This window comes from Ciona robusta, chromosome 7 (genome assembly GCF_009617815.1).
Source record: "Ciona robusta chromosome 7, ASM961781v2".
NCBI classification, from domain to species: Eukaryota; Metazoa; Chordata; class Ascidiacea; order Phlebobranchia; family Cionidae; genus Ciona; species Ciona robusta.
The window spans coordinates 4,528,400-4,546,661 of NC_143241.1; the positions used below are offsets into that span (position 1 = coordinate 4,528,400).

The window sequence follows — 18,262 nt, forward strand, 5'->3', positions numbered from 1 at the left end:
CTAACTAAGGTCATGTTGTATAGATATCACAAATGCTACTTTAACACACTATTATACTTTATGTTCAGTATTTCCTGAAAATTGTGACACATACTACGGACCACACAGTGTGGAATGCCTTACAACTATCTGGGAATCAAAAGGTTGTTTGAGTGAAGGAACAGAAGCTCCATTCAAAATAGATCTAAAAGAATCGGGATCTCTTGACTTATTACCTTTAAAGTGAGTTTGATTATCAGTAGTTTAACTGATCCTATTTTAAGTAACATTTAATCACAGGGAGGTTTTGGAAAATTTTGAATCAATTCGAATGGAAGCTGATGGTGGTGATAAAAATAAAGGATTGGAATGTTATGGAATACGTGTGTACTTTTAGTATTTTAATATTGCTACAATATTAATCAAATAAAGAGGTTTTTAGGAAATATTCGAAAATGTTTTTCATTTCAGTGTATCCTGATAATTGTACTTCATATCACGGACCCCACTCTATTGACTGTCTTATTACGATATGGGAAGAAGTGGATTGCAAGGTCATGGGTTGGAGATATCCTGGAAACCTCTCACTTTCTGATGCTGATGCTTCTTCAAACTTAAGTTTCTCAAACTTAAGTTCCTCAAACTTAAGGTAAAAAACTTTTTATGCTTGATAATGCTGCAAGAGCTCTTATTTAACAGAAAAATAAAAGAAAATATGGAAGGTGTAAAATTTGCAGCTGATAATGGAACTGATGATCATCAACTAAATTGTTATGGATTAGGTGGGACTATTATTAATAATTTATATCTGTTTGGTATCAATCAATCAAAAAATATAATTCGTATTAACTTTAAATAAAGTACGTATTAACTTTAAATAAAGTATTTGGTATTTAACCATAAAATGGCATGTAACTATTTTGCTCTTGCGTTTCTTTCAGTATTTCCAGATAATTGTACCACGTACTATGGACCACACACTGTGGAATGTCTTCAAACTATCTGGGAGTTAAAAGGTTGCGTGATTCAAGGAACACAAGCTCCAGTTAAATTAAGGGCTGGTCTTAAATATGATTTGGATGATTTCAATTTAGTGTAAGTTAAATCTGTAATATTTATTTATAAGAAATTACAATGTAATATGTAAATTTGTTTGTTTAGTGAGAATTTAAATGTTTCTGAAATGATTCGAATGAAAGCTGATGCCGGTGATAAAGAAAAACAATTAGAATGTTATGGAGTTGGTTTGTATTTACATAATTTTTTGTTAAATTGCATTCACATTCTTCACCACAAAGGATTATTAAGTTATAACAGCATTTTTCACCAGTATTGCCGGAGAATTGTACCTTCCGTGCCCCTCACACTGACCAATGTCTTGCTGCTATCTGGCTTAAAAGAATAAAATGTGTTGTGAACGGGACTCTTTATCCTCCACCTTTAAACAAAACATTCAAAACTGATAACTTTGATGGCAACTACTACCATGTTTTTAATAAAATGACAGAATTTAAACAAAACAAAACACAATGTTATGGTATTGGTAAGTCAAAATTCCATGTCATTGTATACCACATGTTGTATCAGGTGCTTCTTTCATAGATATTTTATGAAACATCGTTTACCTTACAGAGTTTCCTGACATCTGTAATTATTTCCCCAACCACACAATGGAATGCATTCGAGAATTATTTAGATTTGTGAGTATTTATATTACCTGAAAAAAAATTATCAAAATGTTTTGGTTAATATATATCTAGGAAAAAAAATAAAAACCGTAACCAGCAGTATCTTATGTTAAGAACATAGAGCAACTACATTTTAAAGAATGAAAGATTGAATCAATTTTGTAATATTTGGCCCACTTTACTTATAGTATTTAAAATTTGCGGTATAGTTTGAAACAAAGCATAGTTTGAAACAAATATTTCCTTTAGATTGGTTGTGACCCAGACAAAGGTATGCTACCATTGAAAAACTGGAATAATACAAACCTGGGTTTCATCCACAAAGATTTCACTAAGATTAAGAATGAAGCAGACACTGATAGTTTAAGTTCCTTGTCTTTAGAAAGTTGCTACGGACCAAGTAAGATATTGTTTCTAAAGTATATTTAGTGTTATGTGTAAATCATCAACATTTATTAAACCTTTACATTGCATTGATATGTTGTTCTATATTATCATCAGCATACTTCAACATAACCCCCAATGTTACCGTGAAGTTTGTAATCGATGAGCTTACTTTTGAAGAATCTGTGGAAGCTTGTCGTAAAGACAACGCATTACTTATCTACAAGGTTACTGTTGTTCACCATTGTGATTTGTATTTGGTTGATTTATATTTTCATTTATTATCTTTCAGATTTCAAACTCTACAATGCAAGAGAAAATTGAAGCAAAATTATCGACTGCCAGTCATTTTGGTGCCTCAGATTGGTGGTTGGGTTTAGATGATGTGGATGTGGAAGGTAACCATCATGTTGCTTGTTTATAAAAAGCATGTTCTATTATGGGTGAGATACTTGAGGCTGGGATTTAGGCCGGATTTGACCTATTACCCCAACACCCTTGTATGAAGAAAGTGGAATCTTCATTCGAAGACTACACTAGTTTACACACAGTCATCGTCAAACACACCTACGCAAAAAGTTTGTTTTCGTCTGCGCAGCGAGTGACCACTTGCCTGCAATGATAGCAGCGTCGAGCACGGTACTGTTCAGTCCCAATGCAAGCGCCCAAACCACTTAGCCACAGGGCCTATAAACATGTTACTAAAATAATAAAGAAGTCGATTAATCAATATCCAGGATCTGCTGTGCTAGCATGCTGTAAAATGTTATATATCACAAAACTGCATTATTATTATGTTCAATTTAATTCTGTGGCACGAACAACTTTGATTTGTAAACGCTTGTTTTTGTGAATTTGGATAAACAGTAATCACACAGTAGTTAAAGGTAATGTTAGGAGTTAATATTATTCATATTGCCGCGGCTGCATAATGATTTATTGCGAGCGGTAAATTAAAAGAGCGAAGAAAAAACAAGAGATTTTATACAGAAGATAAGAATAGGAAAAGGGCACTCGTCTACACTTCGGCGCAAACATGCTAATTGTGCGGTTTTAAATTTAAAAATTTAGTCTAAAAACTAGATATGTATTTTATGATTTGATTTCAATCAAGAGATTAAAGAACAGAGGCTAGAATTAAGATAAGTGCGAAAAAACTGTTCAACGAAAAAGGATCTATATTACACTTACCTTACTCAATTAGTTGAACCACTGTTTGAAACTAATAACTTTAAATTACTTTGGACAGGTGAACTACTTTGGTCATCTGGTTACAAACTAAAAGATGGTGATTACAATAACTGGGAGCCAACGATGCCACCAACCCACCCTGATAAGGATTGTGCTCTTATTGATGAGTATATTGATTGGAAATGGAGAATGGATGATTGTGACGTACCACGTTCATTTATTTGTCAAGCTGGTCAGTTTTTAAAACATTGTTGTTGTTGTTATAATATTCTTAATATTTATTTCATTTATAGTGACTTGTGGAAGTCCTGTTAGATTTGATCCAGATGAAACAAGAGCAGGTAAGAATTCATTGTTTTTTTGACGTATTCTATTATTTTAAATAGACTTTTGTATTTTTAACCCACAAACCTGTATTGTCTACAACCATTAGATCATAGATATATTTTATTTAACACACAACATGATCTATGAAAGGTTTGATAAAAATAATTTGTTTCCACAGATGCATCTCTCTGCAATCCAGAATGCCCTCCACACCATTCATGTAACAATGGTACTTGTGTGTGCTCGGAGCTCTTTTATCATTATAATTGTTCGTGGGTATCAGGTAAATATTACAAACAATATCACTTTGCGGTATATAGTTTTTTATTACAACTATGTTTTTTTACATCCAACACTTCATTATTCTTATTTTATGAGTGGTGTTTTTAATGCAGTATTTAGAATTAAATATATAGTAATCGCAACATTCTTCTTTAAAACAAAAACTATTTCAATAATGTGAGACGCAAGTTTAGACAGATGTAACAAACTATATTTAAACTAACAAATTGCTTTATCATGAAAATTTGAATTGTAATTGCTAACTTGAATCTATTAATTAATAGGAATGGATGCAGCATTAGAAGAAAAGATTTTTAACAAAAATTTGCTTTTTTTTCAACAAAAAGCAAACTGGGCAGATGCAAACGAATTTTGTGAAGGTTTGTAGTCTAAAATCTATTTAAATTGAGGCCCAATCTAAATATGGACGGTCGATTCTGAATACTTTCTAGTGCTCTCAAATTGCCAAATACACCCTACTAAATGCGCTAAACAGTAATTTCCTGACTGTCTAGATGTAAAAAGTATTGATTTTGCAACCAATAGTTACGCTGTGTCGAATAGTTTGGATGTTAGCCCAGCCGCGTTTCATGCATCGCAGAATGTTCTGTCACGTTTGTAACCGACAAGCAGTCACATCAAGCCAAAGCCTTAATTTAAAACAACAAGCTAAAACATTTTTTCTCGAACACGTACTCTGGAAGGCAGCCTTAATGCGAACATAAATTATGGCACCCCAGCAGCAGGAAAATCCCACACACCAACGGAATATTTGTTGCAGCGTTTTTTTTAAATACTAAAGCCACACAGTTGGAACTCTATGAGGCTTATTCAAATAGAAAATAAAACGGTTGGGTAAAAACCTAAAACGACTAACAACCAAGGTATAACAACCTACCGCTACACAGCTAACACGAAAATGAACTAAAAAGACGAGCGCATGGCCAGACGAAACTCAAGAAAACCAAGGAATGTAAATTGCAATTAACGGGGAATGTAAAGACGCGTGATCCGCAACGACCAACTTATAGGAAATTTGAACCGACGCTGTAGTTTACAACGTTATTTAAGTGATATAGTCTCTTTAATATAGTGACACTGGAAGCATCTTTTTGTGTATGGAAAAAAAAGTTGTTAATCTAGCTTTGTTTAGTTAACTTATTTTTTTAGCAAGAGAATAAATATGATACTTTTTTCAATAAACCTGTATTTATAATCTTTCAATACACCAGGTATTGGAGGTACACTAGCGATGCCAAAATCCAAACCTCGACATGATTATATTTATGAGAAAATGATGGAAGTTGGTTTAAACATTACTAAAGCTAGCTGGCTTGGTATGCATGACCTTGATAATGATGGGCAGTGGCAATTCATGGATGGTGAAGCTGTTAACTTACCACCAGTGTTTGAAAGTATGGCAGGGTCTCAATAATTACACTACATTACAATAGTTTTAAATTTAAGCTTTTCCATTAATTTTTTACATGATTTATTTCCAGATATGACTGCTGATGGAGCGGTTCCAATGTATTTTCGAAATACAACAGGTATAGATGAACGTTGGCATTTCTACTTTAATGAATCAACGCACTTCACCACTTATGAAAATGCAAAGAAATTTTGTGAATTGATTGACAGCCACTTACCTATAGTGAGGGAAGCTCGTGAACTGGAGAGAATTACTGCTTATATAAAGGTTGATTGTAACTTATATTTAAGTTTTAAGCTAATGATGATCAAAATGGTAATTTCAGAACTCTCTGTATACAATCCTTTACCAGCTTATCTATAACTTGGTGCAACTTATAACTAGTTAACTATCTTCAGGAACGCAAAAATCTTTGGAAAGTTTCACACCCGACAGAGCTTTTGTATTCACATGAATTTTACTGGGCTGGTTTCACTCGCATCAATGTACATGATTTCACCAGCTTCCAATTTTCTGATGGAGTACGAATGTTAATGCCAAAGGAATGGTATTACAATCATAACTTTGCTCATAAAATGCCAACACAAGCAGAATTTGATGGTATTTAAAAAATATTATTTTGTTGTTCCGGTTTAACATTCAGAATTACCAATACTATATTAACAGCATTTTAAAAGATTGTTTAATTCAATCTTGCATACAATAGAAAAACAGTAACACTGTACACTGGTTCAATGTAAATGAAACAACAATATTGCTATTTTGAGTTAATAAAAATGTTGTAAAGTGGAAACAAACATGTTTTATTTCATGAAGCTCTACCTCAACTGTGGTTATACCCAGTGGATCCAAATAATGATGTATGGACATATAATGACAATTATTACGGCTTTCCCGAGTTATGTGGAACTTATCATGCTGGAGGTGGATGGGTGGATTGGGGTTGCTTCAGACTTGGCCATACTTTTTGTGAGAAAGGTGAATGTACAATAAATATACATGGAAGCTTATGTTAGTGCTGTAACACAACATTGCAACTAAATAATCTACTTTTCATACTATAGGACCTTATCCATTTGAAAGATGGCACTTTGGTGGTACTGAAGGTCTTGCACAACCTGATAACACTTGGTGTGTGGAGCGTTGTGGTACAATGCACACAGATTACACGGATGAAGGAAGAGATGAGTTTACTAGCATCACATATGAATATTGGAAAGATCACTCGTGCACCAAAATGCTCACATTCTCATGTGAAGTTGACAGTACGTATGGATATCATGTTTGAAGGACTGTCACTTAAATTTTACTTGTCTGTGTTGTGTATTGTAAAGTACCATCATTAGAAAACATGATACTTGAAATAACAAATATCTCATTATGTACAGATCTTCCAACTGGTTGTGAAACATACATGCCGCCTCTCACACCTGCCTGTGTTAAGGAAATATTTAAAAACGTAAGAAAATACAATTTTTCAACTTTTTTTTTTCACATTTCAATTATGTTTTCTGCTTTTATTTTCCAGTCAAGTTGCACTCGAGAATTATCTCAAGCTGCTATTGAGTTGTTTGCCAAGAAAACCACTGGAAAGTTGTCAAGTTGGTTGAAGGAGAAAGTACATAGAGCTCAAGTTGATCCTGACAGCATTGAAAGCCAATTGTTTCTTCAAATTTGTCACCCACCAAGTTAGTAAAAACATATGTTCTCTTGATCAAAACATAATAAATTACTTGTTAAACTCATAAAAGGAAAACAATTACTAATTTTAAACTTACAAATACCACATTCTACTTTGATTCTTTTGATATTTTACCCAGGGTTCATTCATGGTTTTTCACCTGAAATTCCAAGCCTATTGTTGGAACCCAAGGGTAAAACATATGAGGAAGCTGTGGAATACTGCATGAGTATGAACGCAACTTTACCTACTGTATGTTTTATTTATCTACCTTTATGGTTATTTAAACATATGCTAACATAACCATCACCCAACATTCAGTTGAAGACGCAATATCAAGTTGATATAATCATGAGTCGAGCACTTGGTTCAAGCAATGTTACTGGATATACACAGTGGTGGATTGGATTAGATGATGTTTATGCTGAAGGTAATATGTGCAGGAGTCAGAAGAAATAATATAATAGTTGAATAGCTCCACTGTTGTGTAAACTTTGCTTTAATGTGTTTCAACCTCAATACAACATCAGCCACCATGTAGGTTTATATGAATGGTCAAGTGGTGAACCACACGACCAATCATATGGTCACTACACCAACTGGTCACCAACCAGAAATGGTTCAGATCTAGCAAAAGATTGTGTAGCTGCTGATATAACAGACCATTTGTACTGGAGTGAAGAAGATTGTGCCATCATCTTACCATTCATATGTGTGGAAGGTAATCTTTTGATTTGTTCGACTACTTTACCTTATGGTCTTATTGTGTTTACATTATTATAGTGAATGGATGTGTTTACCCTGCTACATACGGTTCAATACACAGAGATGAATGTTATCACTTTCGACACGACCCACTCAATCTTCAACCAAGTCCTTACACCAAAACCATTGAACAAGCTAAGGAAAACTGCAAAATAACACACGGGTCTTGATTTTGAAATTTTCTTTTGTTTGTTTTATTAACAAAATTTATATATTTATCTTGTGTATGTTTTCAAATATATAGATGTTGTATGTTTATTCTACATTTCCAATCCTGCATATTATAATGACAGAGAATTAGCTCCAGTACAAGATTGGGTGACTGGTCGTTTCTTTCATGATTTTGGACTAGCTCAGCCCAATGCTACGTATAACTGGAGAACAAAGTAAGTTTCTTAAACTGAACAATTGCTTTTTAGTTTAAGGTCAGATGACGCAGGTTAGTCATTTCTTTATTAAAACCTTCAGGTTCTGGGTTCCATTATATGACAAAGCTTCAGCGAGCAGAGTGGATGCAAGTGAGAGATCATGGGAGTGGAGGATACAAGGATTGGTTGCTCCCTTCAATTCAAATTCTCTGCCATTTGTTACTGGTTTGTTCAGCTTTTTTATAATACAGCCTACCATGTATAATGTACTTGATGATGGTCAATTCATTTTCTGTTAATTTTATGTTTAGATGAGTTCCAAATCATGAACGTTGGTAAAGAAAAAAGCAAAGAAGAGTTGACATATGAAGCACGTTGTATGTATGGTGATCAATACAATCATACTTATGGAAACCCATTTGCTCAGTTTAACCCACATCATTATGCAAGAAGGTAACTTCTCCTTAGCATTAAAAATGAGGAAACACTCTTTCTTATGTTTGGCGTTTATTCCTACAAACACCAATTACAACGTTATGTTTGTTACATGAATATATACTTTTGATTTTCTATGCTGTTGATTTAAACTTTTTAATATTTCTCCAGCAAATCTTGCACCTGGAATGAACCAGAGAAACTAGCATGGGTGTGGACTTCCACATTTCACTTGAAACACGTTTACACCGGGTTGTGTCTCACTGCTCCGTATGGACTCCTGGATGAAACAGAAGGAGGTATCTTTTATGTTTGACTTTACATTAAATGTTGATATCATACTTCTATGTAGCAACACTAAAATACCTCCTCAGGTTTATCACCCGGTGTGCGTGTATTACCATGCAATCTATCTGAACCTCTCCAACAGTGGGTCTGCCAATCACGCAATCCACTTCATATTAAACTGCGTGCTTTTAAATCAAGCATGATTTTCGATAAGGTAAACAGTTTGTTATTACTCAGTGTAAACACTTTTGAACTATTGTTAGATAGCCACAATTTAGTGTATTGTATTAATTTTGCTAAAATATCTTTGTTAATTCTTTTCATGCTTGGTAAGTTATCTTGTACATACATACATAGGTTGAAGCATTTGATCGTGTGCATATGGCTGGCCCACATTATTCTGAAGATTGTAAATCACTGTGGAGAACATTGGTGGATAATAATTATATATGTGATGATAGGTACAGACCTGGAGGTGAGTTTTATATGAAAACAGTTCAGCTTTATGATTTTTCCATGTTGAACATCTATACATTGAAATATGGTTGAAATGGTGGTTTTATTATTTTCAGAGAATTTATTTCTTGTGAAGAACAAAGGTTGGAAACCTCCATCTGAAGATCATTCAATGAATTGTAGTTACCCAGAATTTACACCAAACAATCAATTTACTGACCAAACAACTGCAGAACAAATATGTTATATGAGCGGTGAGCCTCACAGCTCAAAATGAATGTTGAATTTAATTTTTTATAAGAAATTGTGATTATTCAAACAAAATATTCATCTTTTACTTACATATAGTTAACTTGTTTATCCACCCATAGATAGCGTGACATACATTATACAGGTGGTCGTCCTGCAAGATCTACTGACCTTATCATGGGAGTCAATGATGGCTTCACAGAAGGATGTGCATGTGCCTATGTATCCCAGGATGACAAGTTATGGGCAGCCATGGCACATTCCGATCCAAGTTGTTCAAGCATACCTGATGTTACAAGACCAGTTGGAGTTTTTTCATGTACAAGCAAAAACACTGATTACATTTGGTGCTACAGGTTCGCTAAAGCTCATAACATCATTCCAATTCATATAAAGATTCGCATTTAAATTTATCCTTTATTCATTTGAAGAGGCTCTCCATCCAGCAACAAATATTTTGGACTTCAATACGCACCATGGTGTGCTACTTATTCTTTGTTAAGTCCAACAAAAGTTGGTTTAGAAGAAAGAAGTTGTTACTCAGCAAGTTACTTTGCTTGCAAGAAAAGTAAGTATTGGATTTGATGTTTAAAGTAACTTATATATATCATAAATATTCCTTTAGAATAAACAAATTGACATTAAACAGCTTGTGTACCATATTTTAGAGATAAAGAACGCTTGTGGTCCTCCTGTTGTGCCAGCAAACAGCCATTTAACCAGAGAAGATTGGAGTATTGGAGGTGATGGGGCAACTATAAACTGTAACCCAGGTTATGGCTTGTCAGCAGACCCTTCATCTAGAAACATTACCCTCACTTGCTCTAATGCAACAGGTGTTAATGTATGGGAACCAGATTCATTGTTATTGCAATGCTTACGTAAGTATTATGTGCTTTGACATTATTAATTGGAATACCATTATTTTTTTTCCACAGGATTATCATGTCCTGACCCACCATTTAAACCGCATGGTTCAGTTGTCACATCACCTGCAGGAATATTACCTGGAGATTATAAATTTAAAGATAAAGTAACTATAACTTGTGATTATGGTTATGCATTCGGTGGGAAGCCTGGTGCCAAAGTTCAAGATATTAAATGTGGCACTGAACAGTTATGGGAACCTGATGCAAATAAATTCAACTGCTTAAGTGAGTTATGGGTAAAATACTTGAACAAGTTTGAATTTATCAAGTTCTGTTTCAGAAATTAAATGTGAGAAACCAATACATTTGGCCAATTCTAAACTCACATACAATGAGTCAACAGAACACGTCTTGTACCACTGTGATCCTGGATATTGGATCTCACGTGGTGTGCATAACATCACTGGCTTTGTGTGCAATGAGAGTGGTCTTTGGGATCCTGATCCTGTTTCTATTGTCTTCTGCATACGTATGTTAAAACCAATCATTAACATTACTAATTTGGCTTTTTGATAGATTTGCATCTGTTTTATGTTTTCTGTAATTGTTTTTCAGCATTAACATGTGGTGAACCTGATCCATCACCAAGAGCAAATATATTGGTCAGTAGTCACAGGTAAACTTTATATATCTATACATGTTATATATCACTGTAAGTTGACTAACATGATGAGAATATTATTTATTATGTAAACTGTACATTATGTACAACCACCATTATTCATAGATGGCTTGCTAACTTGACATTAAACTGTGAACTTGGTTTATCTGTTGTACCACATGATCTACGTATTGTGTGTAATCAATATGGAGACTGGGTACCTTCATCTAAACACGCTTGGTGCAAAAGTAAGTTCACGCAATATTTTAAACTCATTGTCTGAAGAGTTGCTCTGCTCCCTATAAACAACCGTACCAATCTCAGTCAAAACTTGATTTAAAGAATTGTTTTTATTTAACAATCCACATACTAAACTAGGTAAAATCACATATTACTTGCCGCATAAAAAAACACGAATGCTGGTTCAAAGCCAGTACTTTAGTTAATTGAAAACACACAGCAGCTTTTTTTATTGATTTGTTAGTTTTAATTATTACTTGAATTGACAGATGTAACATGTCCGACACCCCAAGTAAAGTACAAATACACAACAGCAAGCACCCCTCTCTTGGATGTTTATCTCTATGATCAAATACAACAGTATCATTGCAATAAAACTGGTAAGAAATATTATTTAACTTTTTATAGTGTTTATATTTATCTTATTTTCATATTTTGAACTATCCAGGGTATGTAATACGAAAGGGATTTCAAATCCACAATCCCCACCAAACAGCTTGCCTCTCTGCTGATGATTCTACTTCTGTTAGTATGGTTGCTCCTTGTGTACATGAAGATGTTAAACAAATGTGGATCTGGGAACACCATTTTCAACTCAAATCAGTGACTTCTGAGGTAAAGCTAGTTTTTATACACCTGAAGTTAAATCCTGGCAGTCAAATACCAGCTGCAAAGTGTATCCAATCATCTGTGTTAGCTTACATAAACTGACATGTTATAACAAAGAATGAATCCGACTCCTACAGTTCATATTATTTTAATATTTTAGAACTGCTTGGCTAGATCAGGTTCGACAGTCACAACCTCTCCATGTAACTCAGCTGACATCAAGTAAGTTTGTAATACAAACTATAGATCTGCTTTTTCTTACTAACATCACTGTATTGCTTAGCCAACTCTGGGACTGTCCTGTGATTCTAGAGTACCCTCCTCTCCTAATAGCAATCAAAGGAACAAACTCATTTCTTAGGTAACTTTTACTTGGTGGCAACAGTAGAACAATCTATTATGAGATAGTATAAATAATTCATTAAATCATACAATTTCGTAAACCTATGTCTCATTCTTCATCGGAGTTATGGTAGTAATGTTCAAGAAATATCTGACTCACATACTTTAGATGATGTCGAATTGATTCACTCAACTGTATTTAATTTATTTATAGACCAATAGAAGGAACAAACAATGTTGGGATATCAAGCAAGGTTGATGCATTATCAGCATGGTTTATCAGTGATAATGGTCTTGATCAGAATGTCTGCACACAACGAAGTATGTTGGCTGTTGCCCAAAATAAGTTTCTTTTTAATAATATCCCATTTATACATTGAACAAACTTTGTATGTGTTGTGACAGTCATAATATTTAACAGATGGTTTCCCCATGCTTGAAACAAGATGCACAGAGTTTGGTATGTGGAGTCTACCAGCTAAAGTTATTAAGTGCGTGATACAACACTGCCCACCGCTGGCTGATATCAGTGGTGCTACCAGAGAACTACGTATGTTTATTATGTTTGTGTTATTGTTTGTAATTTTAATAAAGACTACAACTTGTGTTTTATTTTCAGATGGTCCGATTGGTATATATGGGGTGAATGCAACTTACACATGCAAAGCAGGCTATTGGTTGAAACCAGGATTTGTATCAGCCACACTAACTTGTGATGAAACTGGAAACTGGTTTCCAAAACTAGATGTAGTTCATTGCACAAGTTAGTTAACATTGTTTTTTATAATTAACATGGCGCATTAAATTTGTTTGGACTTGCTTTCAACCAGAAAATATTATTTTATTTTGTAGAACTCTTATGTCCAGTTCCTTACCCTGTTCAATATGCAACTATAGAAGGTCTAATATGGACTTATGGCTCACAAATCACCTACTCCTGTGCACCAGGTAAGCACAGTTCAATATATAATGGCTCATATATAATTAACAGATTAAAATGACATTAAGAAACATTCGACTACAATTTATTATTTTATTTTACTTCCAGGGTTTTGGTTTTCAAGAGGCAGGCTGAGATCATGGGTTACTTGTGGGGTAAAAGCAAAGTGGGAGCCTGACCCTTCTCATCTCACTTGTGATCGTGAGTTCCATATCTCAATAAACATGTTACATCCGTCTTTGGCTGTATATCCGGTATCAGCATTATATCATATATGTTATGTTACACAGGGGTTAAGTGTCGCGATCCAGGTCCCATATCATCAGCAAAATATTATTTACCAAGTGAAGAGATTGATTTTGAAGGAGTTATCAAGTAAGATGGCTGTGTTTAGAATATCTTTTAATCTTTCTTATTACCTTCCATACAGATATAAATGTCTCCCTGGTTTTTGGATCCGTCCTGGTGTAATATCAGCTGGTGTGACTTGTAATGACCTTGGTGAATATACCCCTCACCCAAGTTCCATCAGTTGCACTAGTAAGAATCCTATATAGATATTCATATTAATTGGAGCAATATCTTTCCATTCAGTAAAATATTACATGACACTTCTTAATCTATTTTCAACAAATATTTTAACAGAAACATACTGTAGTTATCCACCATATGTTCCATTTTCACAACATAGTCAAGAAGTTGGAGCCACTGGTGGTAAGCATCTCCACTTGGTTATTTATATGCATTACAAGTTGTTTTGACAAAAATTATTGTTGATGGTCATACTTGGTCAAGTTAAAAATATTGCTATAATATATTAAATCTGTGAGTTTATATTCTGTTACAGAGAATGTAGTAACTTACCAATGCTTCAATGGACACTGGATCCAACCAAATGTTTATAAGTCTTCAGTTGTTTGTAAAAGTATTGGTTCCTATCAACCTGATCCAAGATCTATCACATGTGCGAGTAAGTGTATGATGTTTTTCTTCTTGTGCAGTTGCAATATACTTGTACTATTTTGGTTATTCTTATGTAAATTAATTACATAAGCTTAGTTCCTATCAACCAAAGGACGCAACAAAACAAGCAAACCATTTATTTCAGGAATATCTTGTCCACCAGCTTATTACTTATTAAATGGCACAATATCTGGAAGTAGTGTGGATGCTGGGGCTCAGAAAACAATTACCTGTGATACTGGATTCTGGATTAATAAGGAGACAAAACTAAGACAGGAGATCATCACATGTGATATGAAGAAGGGGATCTGGATGAGACCTGATGTTGCTTGCATAGGTTTATATTATGTCAAGATAATGGGTCAACACTATTACTTTAATTTAACCTTACCTTTGTTAATTCGCAAACTACTTGACTAACTTTACTTTTGTTAATTCTCAAACTACTTGACAGAAACCTTATGTGATGATCCTGGAGATTTAGTTGGTGCTCACAGATACAGAGAACCAGCATCGCTTAAATACAAGGAGAAGATGGTTTACAGGTGTAATGAGGGTTATAAATATGTGGTGAATAAAACAACCAAAATTGAGTTCTTAACAACATGTGGAAGTGATGGAGTGTGGGAACCTGATCTAAATCACATTGAATGTAAAAGTAGGTGGATTATATGTAAATACATCATTTTGTTATGTATATTATAGTGACAGTGACAAGAGCATTAAAAAGTTGATTACCGTAAAACATTATTAACAGGAATTGAATGCAACTTTACTGTTGAACATTATGATCATGGTAACATCTTACACTCAAGTAATGGAACGTTCTATTATGGCGATCAAGTTAAACTTGAATGTGTTCATGGTTACTGGGTCTACCTTGATAAGGGAATGAAAAGCATTAACTTCACTTGTTCAGAAACTCAATTATTTTATCCCAACCCTCTCTATGTTAAATGTTCAGGTTTGTATAACAGTTCATGCATTCTTTGTTCCATGTAAATTAAATTACCTATCATGAGTTTCTTCCATAAACATACTTTTGTGTTTTTTGCAACACATTTATTTCCACATAGTGGTTGAATGTCCCAAGCCACCCGACCTTCCTCATACCACATTAGATGCTAACCACACCTCGTACAAATCTGTTGCTACATACACTTGTCACCATGGTTATGGATCATCGCGGAAACCTCCTAAAACAGAATGGAGCATGACTTGCATGGAGATTGGATTATGGAGCGTCAACCCTAATGTGGTAGAATGTAATTGTAAGTTTGTAGTTTAACTTATTTTGACTATACCAACAACAACAACAAACATATATATATCTATTTATATAATGATGTGAATATTTTTTTCTACAGTAATTGACTGTGGAGAGCCCAACCATGTGCAATATGCTACAATGATTGGTGTGAACTTCACTTACAACAGCATCATACAATACGAGTGTGTGGAGGGGAAATGGTTCAGTCGTGGTGTGTATGGTAAAACTATAACATGTCTTGTGGATTCATATTGGAATGCAACTTACACATCATGTATAGGTACCAACTATATTTCTGTTTCTTTTTGTTGTTGTATCAAAGGTTTTAATTATAAATGTAAATTGTTCACCCACCACAGATGTTGAGTGTCCCCATCCATCAAGTGTAACAAACCACGCCACTTATATCGGGGAGGAACTCACTTACCTCAACCTTATCACAGTTCATTGTAACCACGGTTATGTGATATCTCATGGAGTTGCTCATGCTACGTTGCGATGCATGGGAAATGGATCATGGGATTTACCTAATGACAAATTCACATGCAAACGTAGGTGTTTCGCTTTTTATTTATAGTAGTTGAAATAAACATTAATTAGGGCTTAGGTTTTATTGCAAACAACTTTATTTTTAGCCGTTGTCTGTCCCACCCCACCCCCTGTGTGGTATTCCAACACCATTGGTACCAACTACTCACTTGATGCTACTGTCATATATGATTGCAATCACGACTACTTCATATCACGATCACAGAATAACATCACCATCACGTGCACGGATGTTGCAATATGGCATCCCAATCCTAAGTTGATTAAATGCATTCGTGAGTTTTGAACTTCATCATTATCTCATGCATACTTATACATTATTTCTGTTTTTATATTCAATACATTTTAGACAAATCCTTATTTCTATGTGACAAACCCGCCATCATACCAAACTCTAACATCCTTGCTACAAGTTTTGCATATGAGAGTATTGTGAACATTACTTGTCTTGATGGATACTGGTTCTCCCCACACAACTACTCTGTTTCAATACAATGTCAATTCAGTGGTGCCTGGCTGCCTCATCCAACTGGAATACAATGTTCAAGTAACTTTTATACTATGACTTGCAACTAGGTCTGTGGATTTGAGCGTCTTGTTTATTGCTTTCATTTAGCGAATTTAAAGGCAACTTTAGGATGTACGTATGAACTATGCTTTGAACACACGTGCAAATGTCCTTAAGGTCAAAGTAATGTTTTCTTATTTATATTCAAACTTGTTTTAAAGCATATGCCGGCTAAATAGTGAACGTGTGCATTGCATCAATTGCCAGGTCAAACAATCGCTATTATGATGCAATGAACCCACAGGTGAATGCATGCTATTTGGTAATAAACATGCTGCTTGGCTGAGGGAAACATTGAGGTTACCTATTACGCCAAAATAATGTTGCAAAACAAAATTGAAGACATAATCGCAGTTGTAGGGCAGAATTAAAGCCGCAGCCTCACTGCGCTCTTTGTCTTATTGCGAAGAACCAGTCAACAAACGCGGACACGCGCCTTTCGTGTAAATAAGACAGATATTGATATACGTCTATGCCCTATGACAAAACAATTCGGTTAACGACTTGAACTTTCCGTTAGCGATTAACCGAATAGGTTCGGTTACCTGTTAACTTTTCCACAGCCCGACTTGCAATGCCTTTGTTAACTCAGGTTAATGCTTAAATAAGTAATTTTTAACTTATACGAATTGAAGTTTGTTGTTTAAGATTTATTATTGTTGTAAGATGAGGTTTGTACGCAGAGATTGGATGTGGTGAACCTGAACCACAACCACAATCAACATATGAAGGTGCTTCATATGATTATGGTGATGTTGTTCATATGAAATGTGACAAGCCCACCCGTGTATGGATGCCAAGACATGAACATGTATGGTGTTGATATGTATATTAGATTGTGTTTTACTTTGTTAAACTTTGTATTTATTCAGTAGATTAGAACTACTAATCTTACGTAATAATATAGTTGGATACATTTGACAGGATATGTTTGAAACCTTCATGAAGAGTGTTGCAATTCAATGCAATGCAGATGGGAAGTGGTACCCATCACCCACTAATATATCTTGCTTGGGTAAATATTTAATTTACTCTCATGTAACTTCAGTAAGTTTTTACAGAAAGTTTTATAAATGTTTGATTTAAATATTTGCATACTACTAGATAAGTATGTAATGTAATACTTTCCGATATACACAGCATCTGGTTGTCCAAACCCTGATGAACCCCTACTCACCACATGGGATGGTTCATCACTACCAGATATAATAGAACTTGGTGAATTTGCTTACTTTTCATGCAAGATAGGCTCCTATATAAAGAGGGGTGTCAGTCGAATACATGTGCAGTGCACTGAGAGTGGATTGTGGTATCCTGAAATTAAATCACTTCGTTGCCTCCGTGAGTTTGTGCAATATTTTTTATTCTTCTTATCTCATAATTGAAAGTGCTGCCTTTGTTTAAATATATTTTTCTTTTAATTATATTAACTCTTTTATCTTCAGCTATCAAATGTGGGTTTGCGCAATATTACAAGCATGGTGCGTATGTTGGTTCTAATACTGTGTATGGATCATGGATAAAATACGTATGTGATGATGGTTACTACGTAAACACCACTGATAAGAACAGCAACGGTTGGACAACCTACATTGATATTAGATGCACAAATAATGCATTGTGGAGAAATATAGAGAAAGTACATGAATGCATACGTAAGTTTTGTCATTGATGAGATACCTTCTGTCTTTAGCAACTTTGAATTGTAATCCTCCTAATAAATAAT

At 34.5% G+C, this 18,262-nt stretch overlaps 1 protein-coding gene across 1 annotated transcript in view; it reads left to right on the top strand.

Moving 5' to 3' along the window:
• Window positions 1-18,262, top strand: part of LOC149733985 (uncharacterized) — a 42,661-nt gene that overhangs the window by 15,360 nt on the left and 9,039 nt on the right. Inside the window, exons 40-102 of the mRNA XM_089880684.1 lie at window positions 69-222; window positions 280-362; window positions 451-628; window positions 679-761; window positions 921-1,074; window positions 1,141-1,223; window positions 1,310-1,522; window positions 1,612-1,679; window positions 1,917-2,067; window positions 2,169-2,278; window positions 2,344-2,449; window positions 3,301-3,474; window positions 3,536-3,583; window positions 3,748-3,852; window positions 4,136-4,231; window positions 5,084-5,266; window positions 5,354-5,550; window positions 5,682-5,883; window positions 6,100-6,261; window positions 6,348-6,548; window positions 6,672-6,742; window positions 6,812-6,971; window positions 7,104-7,216; window positions 7,286-7,394; window positions 7,506-7,685; window positions 7,748-7,892; window positions 8,023-8,115; window positions 8,198-8,322; window positions 8,409-8,550; window positions 8,704-8,831; window positions 8,907-9,034; window positions 9,178-9,295; window positions 9,393-9,530; window positions 9,671-9,881; window positions 9,957-10,093; window positions 10,194-10,406; window positions 10,464-10,679; window positions 10,735-10,923; window positions 11,010-11,070; window positions 11,182-11,303; window positions 11,565-11,675; window positions 11,744-11,910; window positions 12,065-12,126; window positions 12,188-12,265; window positions 12,461-12,567; window positions 12,668-12,796; window positions 12,866-13,009; window positions 13,099-13,194; window positions 13,295-13,726; window positions 13,832-13,900; window positions 14,034-14,156; window positions 14,295-14,486; window positions 14,604-14,807; window positions 14,907-15,113; window positions 15,226-15,420; window positions 15,517-15,699; window positions 15,779-15,970; window positions 16,055-16,243; window positions 16,318-16,515; window positions 17,220-17,347; window positions 17,461-17,551; window positions 17,677-17,877; window positions 17,982-18,191. Coding sequence (XP_089736810.1) covers window positions 69-222; window positions 280-362; window positions 451-628; window positions 679-761; window positions 921-1,074; window positions 1,141-1,223; window positions 1,310-1,522; window positions 1,612-1,679; window positions 1,917-2,067; window positions 2,169-2,278; window positions 2,344-2,449; window positions 3,301-3,474; window positions 3,536-3,583; window positions 3,748-3,852; window positions 4,136-4,231; window positions 5,084-5,266; window positions 5,354-5,550; window positions 5,682-5,883; window positions 6,100-6,261; window positions 6,348-6,548; window positions 6,672-6,742; window positions 6,812-6,971; window positions 7,104-7,216; window positions 7,286-7,394; window positions 7,506-7,685; window positions 7,748-7,892; window positions 8,023-8,115; window positions 8,198-8,322; window positions 8,409-8,550; window positions 8,704-8,831; window positions 8,907-9,034; window positions 9,178-9,295; window positions 9,393-9,530; window positions 9,671-9,881; window positions 9,957-10,093; window positions 10,194-10,406; window positions 10,464-10,679; window positions 10,735-10,923; window positions 11,010-11,070; window positions 11,182-11,303; window positions 11,565-11,675; window positions 11,744-11,910; window positions 12,065-12,126; window positions 12,188-12,265; window positions 12,461-12,567; window positions 12,668-12,796; window positions 12,866-13,009; window positions 13,099-13,194; window positions 13,295-13,726; window positions 13,832-13,900; window positions 14,034-14,156; window positions 14,295-14,486; window positions 14,604-14,807; window positions 14,907-15,113; window positions 15,226-15,420; window positions 15,517-15,699; window positions 15,779-15,970; window positions 16,055-16,243; window positions 16,318-16,515; window positions 17,220-17,347; window positions 17,461-17,551; window positions 17,677-17,877; window positions 17,982-18,191 — 9,258 coding nt within the window. The remainder of the gene's footprint in view (window positions 1-68; window positions 223-279; window positions 363-450; window positions 629-678; window positions 762-920; window positions 1,075-1,140; window positions 1,224-1,309; window positions 1,523-1,611; window positions 1,680-1,916; window positions 2,068-2,168; window positions 2,279-2,343; window positions 2,450-3,300; window positions 3,475-3,535; window positions 3,584-3,747; window positions 3,853-4,135; window positions 4,232-5,083; window positions 5,267-5,353; window positions 5,551-5,681; window positions 5,884-6,099; window positions 6,262-6,347; window positions 6,549-6,671; window positions 6,743-6,811; window positions 6,972-7,103; window positions 7,217-7,285; window positions 7,395-7,505; window positions 7,686-7,747; window positions 7,893-8,022; window positions 8,116-8,197; window positions 8,323-8,408; window positions 8,551-8,703; window positions 8,832-8,906; window positions 9,035-9,177; window positions 9,296-9,392; window positions 9,531-9,670; window positions 9,882-9,956; window positions 10,094-10,193; window positions 10,407-10,463; window positions 10,680-10,734; window positions 10,924-11,009; window positions 11,071-11,181; window positions 11,304-11,564; window positions 11,676-11,743; window positions 11,911-12,064; window positions 12,127-12,187; window positions 12,266-12,460; window positions 12,568-12,667; window positions 12,797-12,865; window positions 13,010-13,098; window positions 13,195-13,294; window positions 13,727-13,831; window positions 13,901-14,033; window positions 14,157-14,294; window positions 14,487-14,603; window positions 14,808-14,906; window positions 15,114-15,225; window positions 15,421-15,516; window positions 15,700-15,778; window positions 15,971-16,054; window positions 16,244-16,317; window positions 16,516-17,219; window positions 17,348-17,460; window positions 17,552-17,676; window positions 17,878-17,981; window positions 18,192-18,262) is intronic.